Below are 14,427 nucleotides of genomic sequence, written 5' to 3'. Positions count from 1 at the left end.
ATCAGCGAGTTACTCAATCCCATCCACCCCATCCACACCCCTACTCCACGTTTTCATGTTCAGGAGTCTCGCTGGTTCATTCCACTGAGCATGGGTCATGCATGCACCCTCCTCTTCACCAATCCGCACCCTTTTAGTCCCTTTCAGGCTCATTCGCTTTCCCTGGCAGGGACTGTCGCGCCCCAGGTCCTTCCTCTCCAGTTAGAATAGGCAGCGACCCCCCGCCTCCCGGCGAGGCTCCGGCCCCCTGCAGCTCTTCCAGCACCGCCCAGTGCTCCTCCCCGCGCCCGCTGCTGCGTCCACCTCCTCGGCTTCCCCAATGGCCCGGCCTCCTCAGAGTCGCCCCGCCCCTGTCCAGCTCCGCCCCCGGTCGCCGTTGCCTGATTGGATGCCCCCGCCTCCCCTGGGATCCTCTCCTGTGCCTGATCGGATGGGCACCAGCACCTGGTCCAAAAATTCCCCGGAGGGGACCGAGGGGCTCTGCAACCTCCAGCTCCCGCGGGGCTGCGGTGACGGTGACGGCTGCGGCGGGACGCCGAGCGGGGAGGGGACTCGAAGAAGGGAGCGGAGGAGGGAGGAGGAGGAGCAAAGGTGTTGGAGAGAAAACTTCTGAAGGAACAGGAAACCTGACGAGGAGGCGGCTGCTGCAGCTTCTCGGGGCGTCGGGGCTGCGCACATCGCGGGGTGTCCACAGGGCGCCTTCGCTCCTGCCCGGATCCTGCGGTGCGGAAGCAGGCTGAACCCCTACTCTCGGTCACCGGGACTGTGCCCTGCGCCGCTGCAGCGGTCCTGCGCTCCATTCTGCCTCTGCCGCTGCAGCTCCTTTGGAGAGAGCAGCGAGGGCGCAGGGAAGAGGAGGGAGGTTCACTTTGGAACATGAAGCAGCATGTCTGATAAAATGTCCAGCTTCCTCTACATAGGGGACATCGTGTCCCTGTACGCGGAGGGCTCTGTCAACGGCTTCATCAGCACTCTGGGGTAAGCAGGAGAGGCGGCTGGGCAGCGCTCGCGCTCTGTCCCCGCGGAACCCATCCCAGTCCCTCCTCGCGCCGCGGCGCCCTCCGGTTCCCGCCCGAGGTGGCGGCGCCGGGCAGGGTCAGCGCCCGCTCTCACTCGCAGGAAGCTGCCGGAGAGGCAAGACTTTCTCAGCAACTTTGTAATCTCAAACTCAGACACATCAGAAAAGGAGGAAGTGATTCAAAAGTCCTGAGACAGGCCCGGCGAAGAAGTCTTCGCTGGCTTCTCCATAGGTTGTTCTGATTAAAATGTGGGTTTGTTTTCTCCTTTGGGAAAACAAAACACCTTCTCTTCCCATCGTTTCTCAGTACCGCTCTCATCCCCTTGTCTGTCAGTGCCGGGTTTGAAGAGCAGGCGATACAAGTCGGTGGCCTGGGACGTGAAACTCGGGCGAGATGTGGTGAGCCAAAGTGTGGCTTTGTCCTACCGGAGGAGCTCACCGTCTCCTCTTCGCTGAAGTAATTTCCTTTTGTCCTTGCCAAACGAGGACTTGCCCCGCCTCGTGGGCAGCCTAGGGGCGGCTGCCCGGGTTCCAGAACTCAGACCTGTCTTCTCTGGTTCCCATAGGGAAGATCTCTTGAATCTCAGCCAAGTGCAAGATTGGAGTTGGTTAATAATTGGGGAAATATAAGAGTATACATATACAAAAACAATGTGCTGAATAGCTAAATAGGGCTTTTTTTTTGATTACCAGTATTTTCTCTCTGCCCTAATTTTGTATACCACTGACCAGTTTAATTGCACACTGTAATATATTTTGCTGCAGAGGTAGTTTTTTGTTACCTCATGGTCCCAGGCTCTTAGACTCCCCAGTCTTAGAGATTTGAGGCTGCAGAACTGGTGTTTCTATGTCTGCCTGGTCACTGTTTTCAGCTGTTCGTTTTTGGGGGACATGACTTAACATGCAACGTCCCTGGACCATGACTGGGAGCTTGTTATAACGGAGCTCTGCCTACTCAGCAGTGGGATGTGGAAGTTACCAGTAGTCCCACAGTTCCTGTTATTTGCACATTTCCCCAAATAATTGAGAGAAGGAAGGTAGATTTAATTTAATCTCTTTTCCATCCTTGTTATCTACTTGCAAAACTGAAGCAGGGAAGAAAGAAATAAGAATTGCAAATATGTATGCTGAGTTTGTAAATAACAAACTATTGGTTATTCCTGGGAGAATTCATAGTATGAGTACAGTTTTGGGGACTCTGCCAATATTTTGTGGATGAACTCTGCTGCACTTCACCTTCTATGGACCCTCTAGCCAAGTGCAAGGCTGGAGTTAAACTGATGGGCTTCTAGGAGCGGGTTTGGGGTTTGAATCCCAACTCTAACACTTGTAAACTTTTTGACCCTGGACAAGTTACATAACCCACCTGTACCTCAGACCCCTCAGTTGCAAAAATGGGAATAATAATAGTTTCTTTCCCATGGGTTTGTGGTGAGAAGAGTTCATATGTGTAAAGTGCTTAGTACAGTATAGTCATGTAATAAGCACTTATGTAAGTACTAGCTGTTGCAGTAATTATCACTACCTTGGTGACTATGAGCAAAAGTTATATTTGTGGATAATACAATAAAAAAGTCTAGGAGTAGTGTATAAAACCTAGACAAAACCAAAAGGCCATATTTCTATAGTGCCTTATACAGCAAAGGCATGCATGTGGGTAACTTATAAAACAAATACTAGAAGCGTTGTGGGTGGCAAATCATGGAGCTACAACTTCAACAGTTGTGGAGTCTGCCCTACTCGTTTTAGAGATAAGGAAACTCTGAGAAAAATGAAGTGACTGATCCTAGAAATAGGAGATATCAGTGCGAAAAGTTGAAACTCAAACCCTGTCTCCAGATTCCTAGCCAAGTATGCTTTCCTTTGGCTACATACACATAATACTTTTTAAGCCTTGAGAAAAATAAGCTTGAATGACTATGAATGTCACATATACATTTGTATAAATATTTATTATTTATAGTCAGTGTTTCTTGATGGTGTTTCAAAAGTTAAGTTTCCTTAGATTGTATTTGTCTATGGTATTAACAGAATAATATTTTTCTGTTAATGTACAGAGTCATGTTGAGAGTAATCTGACAAGGTTTGCATGCTGCTAAGTTAAAGAAGAGTCTTTAGAAAAGCTGTGCCTGGTAGGATTTGATGCTTTGATTGGATATTCTTTTTTTGAGCAAGACTGCTCAGGGTTTCACAGAATTATGTAGTACTCTGTAAGTCAGGAATTGGGTATGCCATTTCTCTGTCCTGATACTTGCTTCTGAACATCTTTTCAAAGAGCATTGTAGTGAATGAAAGTCATTGCTGATATGCTCTGATGCAGTTTCCTGGCCCTCATTGAATAGTGTCCAAAAAGTATTCAAGGGCAGCAGATAATTAGCTTAGGACTTAAATGAATTCTGGCATAAGAGTATCCTTATGGAATAATCAGGACAAACTACTCAAGTGCTGTGATATTTCACTTGACAAATAATGGCTTCAGTGTATCTTTGATGATTAAAAATAGCACTTTTCTGCTTTGAAAATGGGGCTCATTGTAAAACATGTTATTTCTTTTAAAATTGGAACTGACATAGAGTTAAACCTGCAATTATTGATTATCTTATTAACACACATTTCCAAACTTTGCTGTATATGAGATATATAATTAATGTTGCAGAAACTTCTGAGATGCTTTCAGAAAGTATCTGGCACCTTTAATAAGGCTTGTTTAATTTCTAAAGGGACCACGTGGTTCATGTTTATTCTTCATTTGATTTTTATTAACATGTTGATCATTTTCAAAGTTAGGGATTCTGTGTTATAAAATAATTTTCTGAATTCAGAGATGAAAAGTTTCAACTGTTGAGAAATAATACCATTTAATTTTTTAATGGTTAATTAAGGTTATTAATTCAACCAGAAGTATCCACTGTCTTTGATACAGGACGTGTACAAATAATGACCTGCAACAATATATTGAGAAACTACAATATATTGAAACTTTGGTTTCATAGCCCTAGACCCAACTTGCAAAATAAAATATTTACAAATTGTAAGTAAGCTAACAAGTAGGGGATGCTACCCCAATATCTGCCTACATAATATTACATGTGGCATGGGTATATGCTTCCATGAGCTTTATAATTTCTAAAAATTGGATGACATTGTGGTTCCATGAGTCAAAGAAAGTCCTAAACATTAAAACCATGCAAGGTCATTAAAAAATTAACTGTAATGCCATTTATAAGAATCAGAAGAAAATAATTGTGTTTCAATTGATGAGTCTGATTTTTCAGGATAAAAGTGCTAGAGTTTAGATCTTAAATTCCCCAAAAGGCCCATGTGTTAAAGGTGTGGTCCCCAGTTCATTACACAATTGGGAGGTGGCAGAACCTTTAAGGGGCTGGGCATAGTGGGAGGAAGTTTGGTCTTTGAAGGCTTATCCTTAAAAGTGATATTGGGATATAGCCTTTTTCTCCTGTTCTCTTTGCTTCAGTTGCCATAAGTGCCATATTCTCCCAGTTGTCATAAGGTGCCATATTCTCCCATTATGATGTACTATGCCATTACAGGCTGAAAGCAGTGAGGCCAATCAGTCCTGAAAGCCTCCAAAACTTTAAACTAAAATAAACCTTTCTTTTTATACATTGGTTATATCAGGTATTTTATTGCAGTAACAGGAAGCTAACTAACACAAAAAGTGTTAGCAGAATTCTTAGGATGGTAGGGAAAGTGGAACCAGTGAGGTATGCCATTTCTTCATTGGCCATTTATAAGATGAGAGGTTGGGAAATAAAAAGTGTGTATATTTGTGTGCATGTATGTATATGTGTGTGTATGTATGTTTAAGTGATTGCTACTTTTGGCTTGAGGTTTCATCAAGTTAAGGTATTGAAGAACTGTCAGAAGACTACCAATTGTAACACTGATATCAAAGTGTCATAATAGTCTCTTAGAGTGACAAAGGATTGAGGCCCTTATTTTTACTTCTTGCTTGATTTTGACCAATTCGATTAATTTTTCCCTTTTCTTTTTCCATGTTCAATAACAGATATCACGTGGGGAAAGGGGTGAGTCACCTAGTTAGTAATTCTGATTTAATTCCTTGGATAACAAGACTATGAAAATGCTTACATTTTATTGTTCCTAATTATAGTCCCTTGAATTTCTCTTCTATTGACCTTTAAATATTTACAGATATGATTTATTTTCTCTTAATTATGCCATCCTTATTATAGTTGTAAAAATATTTTCTGTAATAGAATTGTTTGATTAGTAGGGAGTTGTAGATGAAGCATGGAATGGAACTTTTATTTTTGCATAATTTGCAAGTTATGTTTATTATCTTCCAAATAGGACCATCTAAATAATAGCCAAATATTGTTTTCTACTATAGGCACAGAAACTGAGCTTTGTTTTGGCTATGGCATCTGATAATGTGATAAAAATTATCTAAAAATTCATTGAATATTTGCATACATGTTCAGTAGGGGAATACATGATGGAATCTTGAATACTGAGTTTTTTGGTGAAGTCTAAGGGTTAGAAGTGTGATGTTGTGGAACTTGAAACCAGCTAAAGTTCAAAGACAGCTTCTGAAGTGGTCAACATGAAGTCTATTTTAAACTGAAAGCTGGACTGTTTGAAACCTAGAAGTCATTCCATGAATAACACTGCAGGCCTTGGACCCTCACTAAAGTGAGAGCTCAGTCAGGTAAACAACTATCCCTGTTCAAGTGCCCCTAAATACTTGTCTTGACAGACTGGAATTCAGAGGCAACTGCTTGGCTTCATTCTAGGTTTAAAAGAAGTCTTTTATTTGTGCACAGGTAGCTCTTTTCACAGTCACATTTTCCCTTTGGAACCGTTATTGTACAGATGGTATGAAGATAACCTAGAGACTACAGACAGATTACTATACAACTAAACTTTCAAACTTTAATCCCAGTCAGAGTACATATCTTCATATATAAATGTAAAAGAAGTAACCATGGACTTTTATGATAAATTTATAATGTGCTAAGTAAGTTTTACTTTTTTTTTGTACCAGGGATTGAACCAAGAGGCATTCAACCATTGAGATGCATCTCCAGCCCTTTTTATTTTATTTTATTTTATTTTATTTTTTTTGTAGTTTTAAATGAAAAGAATGCCTTTATTTTATTTGTTTATTTTTATGTGGTGATGAGGATCGAACCCAGTGCCTCACACATGCTAGGCAAGTGCTCTACCACTGAGCCACACCCCAGCCCATGAATGGCTGATTTTTAATTCTCCTTTTTATATCTCCTTTATTTCCAGATTTTGAATATATTTCTTTAATTAAACACCTATTGCTTTTATAGTCAGGAAAGTTAATTAAAATGAAAATGATGTTTTTAAGGATTCTTCAACTTCTTATTACTGTTAATCAATAATACATATATATATATATTTATATCTATCTATATTTATAATTTTGTGGTGCTGGGGATTGAACCCATGGCCTCACACATGTTGGGCAAGTGCTCTACCTCTGAGCTACATCAATAGTATTTATTTTAAAAAGTATAAATAAAGCATGTTACTGAAATAGTCATATGTTTACCATGAAAAATTTGTTCCTAGTTCACATTGGTATTAAAATGTTTTATAAAAAATGTCTGTCCAGCCAGTAATACTGAGCAATTATGATGAGTAATTTATTTCATACAGTAAACATATAGTCTGTTTTTCTTTAGAAGTCTGTTTACACATGTAAAATATACATTTTTGCATGGTTGACTTGTTCTTTTAGTAACCTTGAACTCAGTATGAGGTTTTTATTGCCTTAGTCAACATCTATAGCATTAGTTTGTGAGGGGTTTTTGTGTGTGTGTGTTCAAACTAAATTAACAAATTCTTTTACTGTCTGAAAAGGATGGATTAGCTTTCTCAAAATTCAAATCAATGATTGGTTAACAATAGCTATTATATAGGTTATAACAACACACACCACAGATCTCCAACCTTGAATTAAGAATGAGTTAAATATAGCTGGGTGCAGTGGCACATGCCTGTAATGTGCAGTGGCACATGCAGTGGCACATGTTAGTGGCTCCAGAGGCTGAGGCCTGAGGATTTCATTCAAAGCCAGCCTCAGCAACTGTGAGGCTCTAAACAACTCAGACCCTGTCTCTAAATTTAAAAAAAAAAAAAAATAGGGCTGGGAATGTGGCTCAGTGGTTGAATGCCCCTAAGTTGTGTGTGTGTGTGTGTGTGTGTGTGTGTGTGTGTGAGAGAGAGAGAGAGAGAGAGAGAGAGAGAGAGAGAGAGAAATTGTCAGGCTATTTAGGAAAAAAACTTTAATCATAGAATTGACAGAGTGTCCACATGATGAAAGAAGTCCACGTGACTGTCCCGGTGGTGTACTTTTTGCTGAAGCATGCTAAGATGATTTATTCTTTTAGTAAATGCTAATGAGCTACATTATGGCCTAGGGATACACATGTAAAGAGATGACAGATATTAAGCTATAAAATATTATCTCAAAAATAAAATCTTCCTTTGACAATTTGTGGTACGACAGTAGGCCAGGATTTGTGGGAGAAATGAAGGCAGTTTTTATTTTTACTTTCATAAAATAAAAATATTTATTGTTGTGAGTGCTGCAAGACCAGGAACTAACAAGTACCAAGAAAATGTGGTCATTTAAATTCTTGTATGCTTAGCATCTGACAAAATTCCTAGTACATAGTAGGTGTTGAATAAATATTTGGGAAATTGGTGTAGCACTTTTGAATATTTAGTAACAGAAAAGACTGGTGTTGAATATCTGTACTGTGAGGTACTTCTTTATAAATGCCAAAAATGTGGTCAGAAACAGTGGAATAGGAAGTCAGAAGAGTCCTTCTTCCTCTTCTGCTTTGGATGACCTGGGGTGGGGGGGGCTTCAAAGATGAGCTGGCACATGAACTGAACTTTGCAGGATTATTAGGATGGATATTTGTTTTATCTATTCCCATAATTGATTATGTGTTCTTGGTAATTTTTCATCTAAAAAATCAGTGAATTTTTCTGTCCATTTTAATAGATCTGAAAATCTATAAGCAAACAGTGTTATTTTTGAGAGACACAAAAACAGAAGCAATAATCTGAGAATCTATTTTATGCTAATTTTAGCAAATGTGAGAGACTTAAATTTGATTCAGACCCTCTGAGATTATTAAGAAAGTCTCCTGTCAATATATGCTAGATTTACTGAGTCCTGAGAGAATTAGGCCAGGGATATAAAGCTTGGTCAAGAAGAAACTTAGCAATTGTTTGTTTGTGTGTGTGTGTGTTGGGGGGGGGGTACAATTTAGAAAAGGTACTCAGCTTCTTTGTATATGATATTTTTATTCCCCTTTCCTTGCTGCTGCTTATCTCCAATGTTTCATAGTTTTTCTTCATGAGTCATGAACTTAATCCAAGTTTTATAGATTCCCTGGAAGCTTTGGAAATAAGGACAGCTTTTCATCTAAAGTAGTTCTTAATTATTTTTTCCTTATAATGCATTTGACTGTGTGGATATGCATACACACACACACACACACACACACACACACACACGCTGTACCCCTTGGTTTGAAATTCCCTTCTTCTGTGTTTGGAGTCTACCTTACCCTCTTTCTCTTTCGATGTCTTAAAAAGTGACAAAGGCCATAGATAAGTTCTTATGAATACAGGGAAAGGTTAAGGAAGTGAACAAAGCATAATCTCAATTGGTATCTAAATTCTTGGAATTCAGACATACGTCATTGAGGTTCTATCTATTACTGAGATGTTTGAGTCACTGTTAAAATATCATTATAAAGATCTCTTTGTACCAGTTCTAAAATGCTAGACTTTATTATATATTGGTTATATCCAAGAGAATTCCTCAATGGATTTCTAGAGAAAACTTAGTTTTTTTTTTTTTAATAAGTAACAGAAATTTATTGGTTCATCATCTGGTGAGAGTCTTCTTGCTGCATCATTGCCTGATGGAAGGCAAGAGGGCAAGAAAGGACAAAAGGGGGCCAAATTTAGCTGTTTATAACAGCTTATGAGGGTGAAGGCCTCATGGCCTAATCATGTCTCCAAAGTGCCACCTCTTTTTTTTTTTTTTTTTATTTGAGATTTATAGTTATATGTAGTAAGTAGTTGGGCTCATCCTGACAAAATCATATACACATGGAATTCGATTTCAGTTCATGATCCCCCCATCCCTCCTCTCTTTCCTTCCTGCCCTCCCTCCCCTCCCTCCCCTCTCCTACACTCCTTCTTCTACTCTACATAACCTTGTTTTTTTTTTCTTCCCTTTTAAAAAACAATATGGAATGCTTCACAAATTTGCATATCATTCTTGTGCAGGGACCCTGCTAATATCTGTGTCCTTCCAATTTTAGTATATGTGCCACCAAAGCAAGTAGTAAAACTTAGGTTTTGAATGAAGTAAATCCTAGTTGTCCAGCTTCCTGAGACCTGTAGTGGTAATGGCTAATTATGAAACAATCACTAAGGACAGATCCTGATTTTCTCCACATATTGTCTCCTGTAGACATATTTTGTAGAGAATTTAAATGGATCACCAATGCTAAATATAAAGAGCCCAAATAAACTAACAAAAAACCCCTGAAAAATACAACTAGTTTAAAAGTTGTTTATTAACATTGTAGTGGTAATGGCTAATTATGAAACAATCACTAAGGACAGATCCTGATTTTCTCCACATATTGTCTCCTGTAGACATATTTTGTAGAGAATTTAAATGGATCACCAATGCTAAATATAAAGAGCCCAAATAAACTAACAAAAAACCCCTGAAAAATACAACTAGTTTAAAAGTTGTTTATTAACATTTCTAGTGATAAATCAAAGTAATTATTTGTAAAAATCTCAAGAGACTAAAGTACCTCCAACTCATGTTCAACTCATATTTAATTATTTGCACACTATATAGTGAATTGCCTTGGAAATCTTCAAAAACAATTCACAGTGTCTCTTGATATCCTAATTCTTACTATCTGATCTCAAAACCTTGAAAGATTTGGGAAGCAAGGGATATTTGTACATCACTTTGCCCACCTGAATAAAGCTGAAGATTTAGATGACTTCATTATGTTGAAAGGAAGGTTCTTTGTTGGTAAGGAACACAGACCATCTCTGGCTACCTTTAAGAAATGAAGGAGATTTATTGTGAGGATACTGGAGGAGCGCCAAGAAACTGACAAGTGGCCATTAGGGAGGCCAAGATCCAGGGCTCCTGTGAGAGTCCCAACAGCAGGACCTTCTCTCTGGGTCCCACCACCCGCATGACCTTGACCCTGTAATTCCTATATTGGTGTCTCTCAAATTTCAGATTGTAGAGTGATAGCATTTGGCCCCACTTGGATTAGGATTAATCATTTATGTCATGAAAGTGAATTCCAGTGCTCTGATCTGGCTACCAGGAAAATCACTGAGCAGAGCTCTGATTTCTATCTGCTTCTGGGGCAGTATGGCAATGGGGAAAGGGGACAGAGGGCCTGGGCATGTGCTGGTTGTCACTGCTTATAGACAGTTTAATACTGTAGTAAGTTGTAGTGCCTTTTTAAAATAAATTGTGAAAAAATATACATGACATACAATTTTCCATTTTAATTTTTGTCGAGTCTATAAATCCACAGCAATAATTACATTCACAGTGTTGAGTAACCATCACCACTGTTTCCAGAACTTTTTCATCATCTCAAATAGAAACTCCATATCCTTCAGACAATAAATCCTCATATTCCTCTACCTTTATCCCTTGGTAACTTTGGGTCTATTTTCTGTCTTTATAAATTTGCCTATTCTAGGTACCTCATGTAAGTGGAAGCTTACAATAGCTCTCCTTTTGGGTAACACAGTGTTACTTATTGAATGAATACTTGTTGCTTTAGGATTCACATATGAGAGAAAAATGAGAGAGTGATAATGTAGATATGTGCAAATTATAAAATAATTTGAAAAAATAAAACATTGTCGTTCAATTTCTTTTAGTTCTAACATACTGTATTCCCCTATAATGGTGTTTGAAAATATAAGTACTTTGAAAAGTAATTTTGAGCTAAATGATACCAAACATAATCAGAGTTTTTTTTTCCATTTCTATAACATTCAAACTAAATCTAGTTTAAGAATATCAAGCAACATAAAGACAGTGACTCAAAAAAATTGAATACACAAATCACCAAACACAGTTACACTAGGGATCCAAAGTAAGTTAATGATTTAAAGACTGGTCATTTTTGTTTTGAGAGTGTTCAAGGTCATTGCTAATATCAGGGACATAACTACTTAAACATTTGTATTGCAAGCAGATTTTTGGCTTCAACCATGTTTTCAGAGAAGGTAATTTCAGTTCTGGTTCTTTATAGTTGGTGGGGAAAGCAAAGAAAAAAATTTTGTTATATTCAGGATTCTAAACTTGTGGGTGGCCAGGAATGAGAAATATTAAATGATACTTAAATCAAGATTCACTGTCAGTGAAAGTGTAACTTGTTAAAAATTTACTAAATCAGTGCATTTCTAGTATTAATAAATGAGAAAGGGAATTTTATTTACTTTTCTTTATTTCTTTACCTGACAGGTCATGTTTTCAGAGCCTTCCTTCCTGGTTAGTACAAATGAAGTCATTGTTATCTGTTAGGGGATAAACTAAATGCTTATTTCCAAAGTCTCAGCTGCCTAGGAATCTCTCAGAAGTATAAAAATACTTTGTTAATAACTAGAGAATCTGAATCAATAATTACTTTGGTAAATTGTCATGAAGAAATTTTGACAGGTGGTAATTTCTTTGGCAATGGATATCTATAAAGTTAGTCTATAAGCATTTTCTAAAGAATACACCAGTATTCATAATGCATGTTTTTTTAAAAAAATGAAAATTACAATTTGTCTAATAAATTATAAAGAATTAATGTCAACTGTATCATTTAGTTTGAAACATTTAATTTTAAAAAGACATGTTAATGTTAATTTCTGTTTCAGAGACTGCTAGTTAGTTATTCCATGAAATCCATTTTCCCCTTCTTTCATACTAAGAGAAGTAGATGGGTTTATGGGTCCCAAAATAAAGACCATATTTCCTAGTCCCCTTCATAATCAGGTGAGGCCATATACTATACGTGGAAGAAAAACCATTAATGGAGGTGTTTAGTCCCCCATCCATGGGCATGGGAATAAGGCATCTTGGACTATGAAGGTGAGGCTAATGCACTAGAAATAACAAAGCCCCAAGAAATGTACCCAACAGTGGCTCTACTATACTCTAACAAAATATGAAACTAGATGGGTAAAAGATGATGTATTCCCTATTAGGCAATGTGAAGCCATTGAAGGGTTTTTAAACAGCACAATCACATGATCTGGTTTTGCTTTAGAAAGATCAGAGAACAGGAGGACAAACAGAAGCCTGCAAGTGACAGGCAGCCAAGGAATCGGGATGATACATGATGACAGCATGAACCAAGCAGTTGTGTAGGGATGAGAGTAGCTTGTCGTCACAATCACTGAAGGGACAGTGTCCATTTAGTTCTTCACTTTAGACCTAAAAAAGATTTATGAATGAAAATATTCACCATTGCTATTGAGGCATAATTATTTGAAAAAACTAAAAGTACAGATTTGAAAGAAATTTTCATTTGTTCATATCTGGATAAAATGTAATTCACTTCTGGTTTTCCAAGTCTCTGAGCTGTGTGTGAGCTACGTCTTGTACTATGCACCCTTCCTCTAGCTCTCTGCCTTCTTTTTTAGTTGCATGAATTTTATGAGCTTCCTATTGCCACAAGACCTTTACATGTGCTCCCCCTCTGGTCAGTTTCCCTTCTTACCTGCAAGCCTTTCACCTATTCCTCATTCAGATTTCAACTCTGTGACTCTTGTGGTGAACTGTCACTATCTCTCAGACTGTGAGAGATCCTCTCTGCTATACAGCACCATATTCTTTTCCTTCATAAAACTGATCACAGTTGTGGTTTTAATTTTGCTTCTGTTTCTATGAGTATCTGATTATATTTACTTCTTTCATTAGACTTTAAACTCCCTAAGGGCAGGGACTTCACATTATTTTGTTAATATTATGTCCCCTAGGATTTTCATAGTATCTGTCACACAGTAGGTACTCAAGAAATATACTGAATGAATAGTTAGCATATGATTTAGAGTATTGGTTTTTGGCTCAGATGATCTGATTTCAAATTATTGCTCCACCTTTTCTCATAGTATGACCTTCAGAAGTTATTTAATATTAAATATCTCAGCTTTCTTATCTTCAAGGTAGGATTATTGCTCAGTTTGTAGTACTGCTATGAAACTAATGGAAATTAATATATGTCAAATGTTTGGTCATCATCAGGTCTGTGGCATTAGGCATCTAAGTGCCAACTAAGTGGAAGCTATCACTGTTATTATTTATATTGTTATATCTGGAAAATTAGCATGAATGTCTTTTTGGAAACTTAGCTGAGTTCCTATTGCATGGTTGTTAAAAGTGCTGATGTTTTATGTTTACAAAATTTTGTAGTATACCAGTTTTTAAGCTGGTGTTTTTTCTAGTAGGCTGTCTGGAGGCATGCTGCCTTATCTATTATTTATTTATTTTTTCTTTCTTTAATAATACATGTTATTAAATTGTGAATACTTATGTTTTTCTTTTGTTTCTGGTTTGATGCATGTAATTCATTTGATGTACTAAAAACATCTGGAGTGTATCAGCATTAGTAATAGTCTTAGAATTGCTTGATATATATAATTTTCTTTAAATAGAATTTTCATGTTTTGTTAAATTTTAAAGCTTACATGCTCTTTTAGTTGCTAAAATTTCTTCTCTACTAGAACATAGTAATGAAGCAATTTTTGTCTTATTTATTCACATAAAATATGTATTTGTTTTGGAGCCAATAGGATATAGTTTTTATATACGTTTCCAATGAACAGCTGTTGCTACTCTCTCTTGGCAAGAATTCTGATTGAACTTCTGTGACTGTTAGATGTAGATTAGCAAAAACAATTTATCTGATTTGGATAGTTAATCAGTTTACAAATAAACAAATTTGTGGGAGAAAATCTTGTCAAATTTTAAATAGCAACTAATCAAATTATAACACTTCTCTTGGGAATACTCACAGTTTTTAGACAAAATCATGGGGATTGAAAAGGCATAGAAAGTACATCTTTATTCCTGCCTCTTAGATCTTCTTAATGAATAAAAATTATTCAGGCCCTTGCCTTCTTTTAATTATGCATTAAAAGAAGATTTTCTTGTTTATTGTAAATGTAATATACTCATGTTCACAAAGTATAGAAGAACCTTTAAAACATTAAAGCTTTAAAAAGATACTTTGAAAGAGAAACTACTTTGTAACCCCTCCCTTGAAAATTTTTCTATGAGAAAGTTATTTCCTGTTAGCCAGCATAAATTCCTT

The 14,427-nt window shown here is 37.5% G+C and overlaps 1 protein-coding gene and 1 pseudogene across 1 annotated transcript in view; one reads left to right on the top strand and one right to left on the bottom strand.

Moving 5' to 3' along the window:
• Positions 1 to 468: 468 nt before the first annotated feature.
• Positions 469 to 14,427, top strand: part of Itpr2 (inositol 1,4,5-trisphosphate receptor type 2) — a 474,501-nt gene continuing 460,542 nt past the window's right edge. The window contains exon 1 of the mRNA XM_077109287.1: positions 469 to 978. Coding sequence (XP_076965402.1) covers positions 887 to 978 — 92 coding nt within the window. The 5' untranslated portion in view covers positions 469 to 886. The remainder of the gene's footprint in view (positions 979 to 14,427) is intronic.
• Positions 9,305 to 9,404, bottom strand: LOC143641659 (U6 spliceosomal RNA; annotated as a pseudogene).

Source organism: Callospermophilus lateralis, chromosome 4 (genome assembly GCF_048772815.1).
Source record: "Callospermophilus lateralis isolate mCalLat2 chromosome 4, mCalLat2.hap1, whole genome shotgun sequence".
Lineage (NCBI taxonomy): Eukaryota > Metazoa > Chordata > Mammalia > Rodentia > Sciuridae > Callospermophilus > Callospermophilus lateralis.
This window is presented reverse-complemented; position numbering and strand designations above follow the sequence as displayed.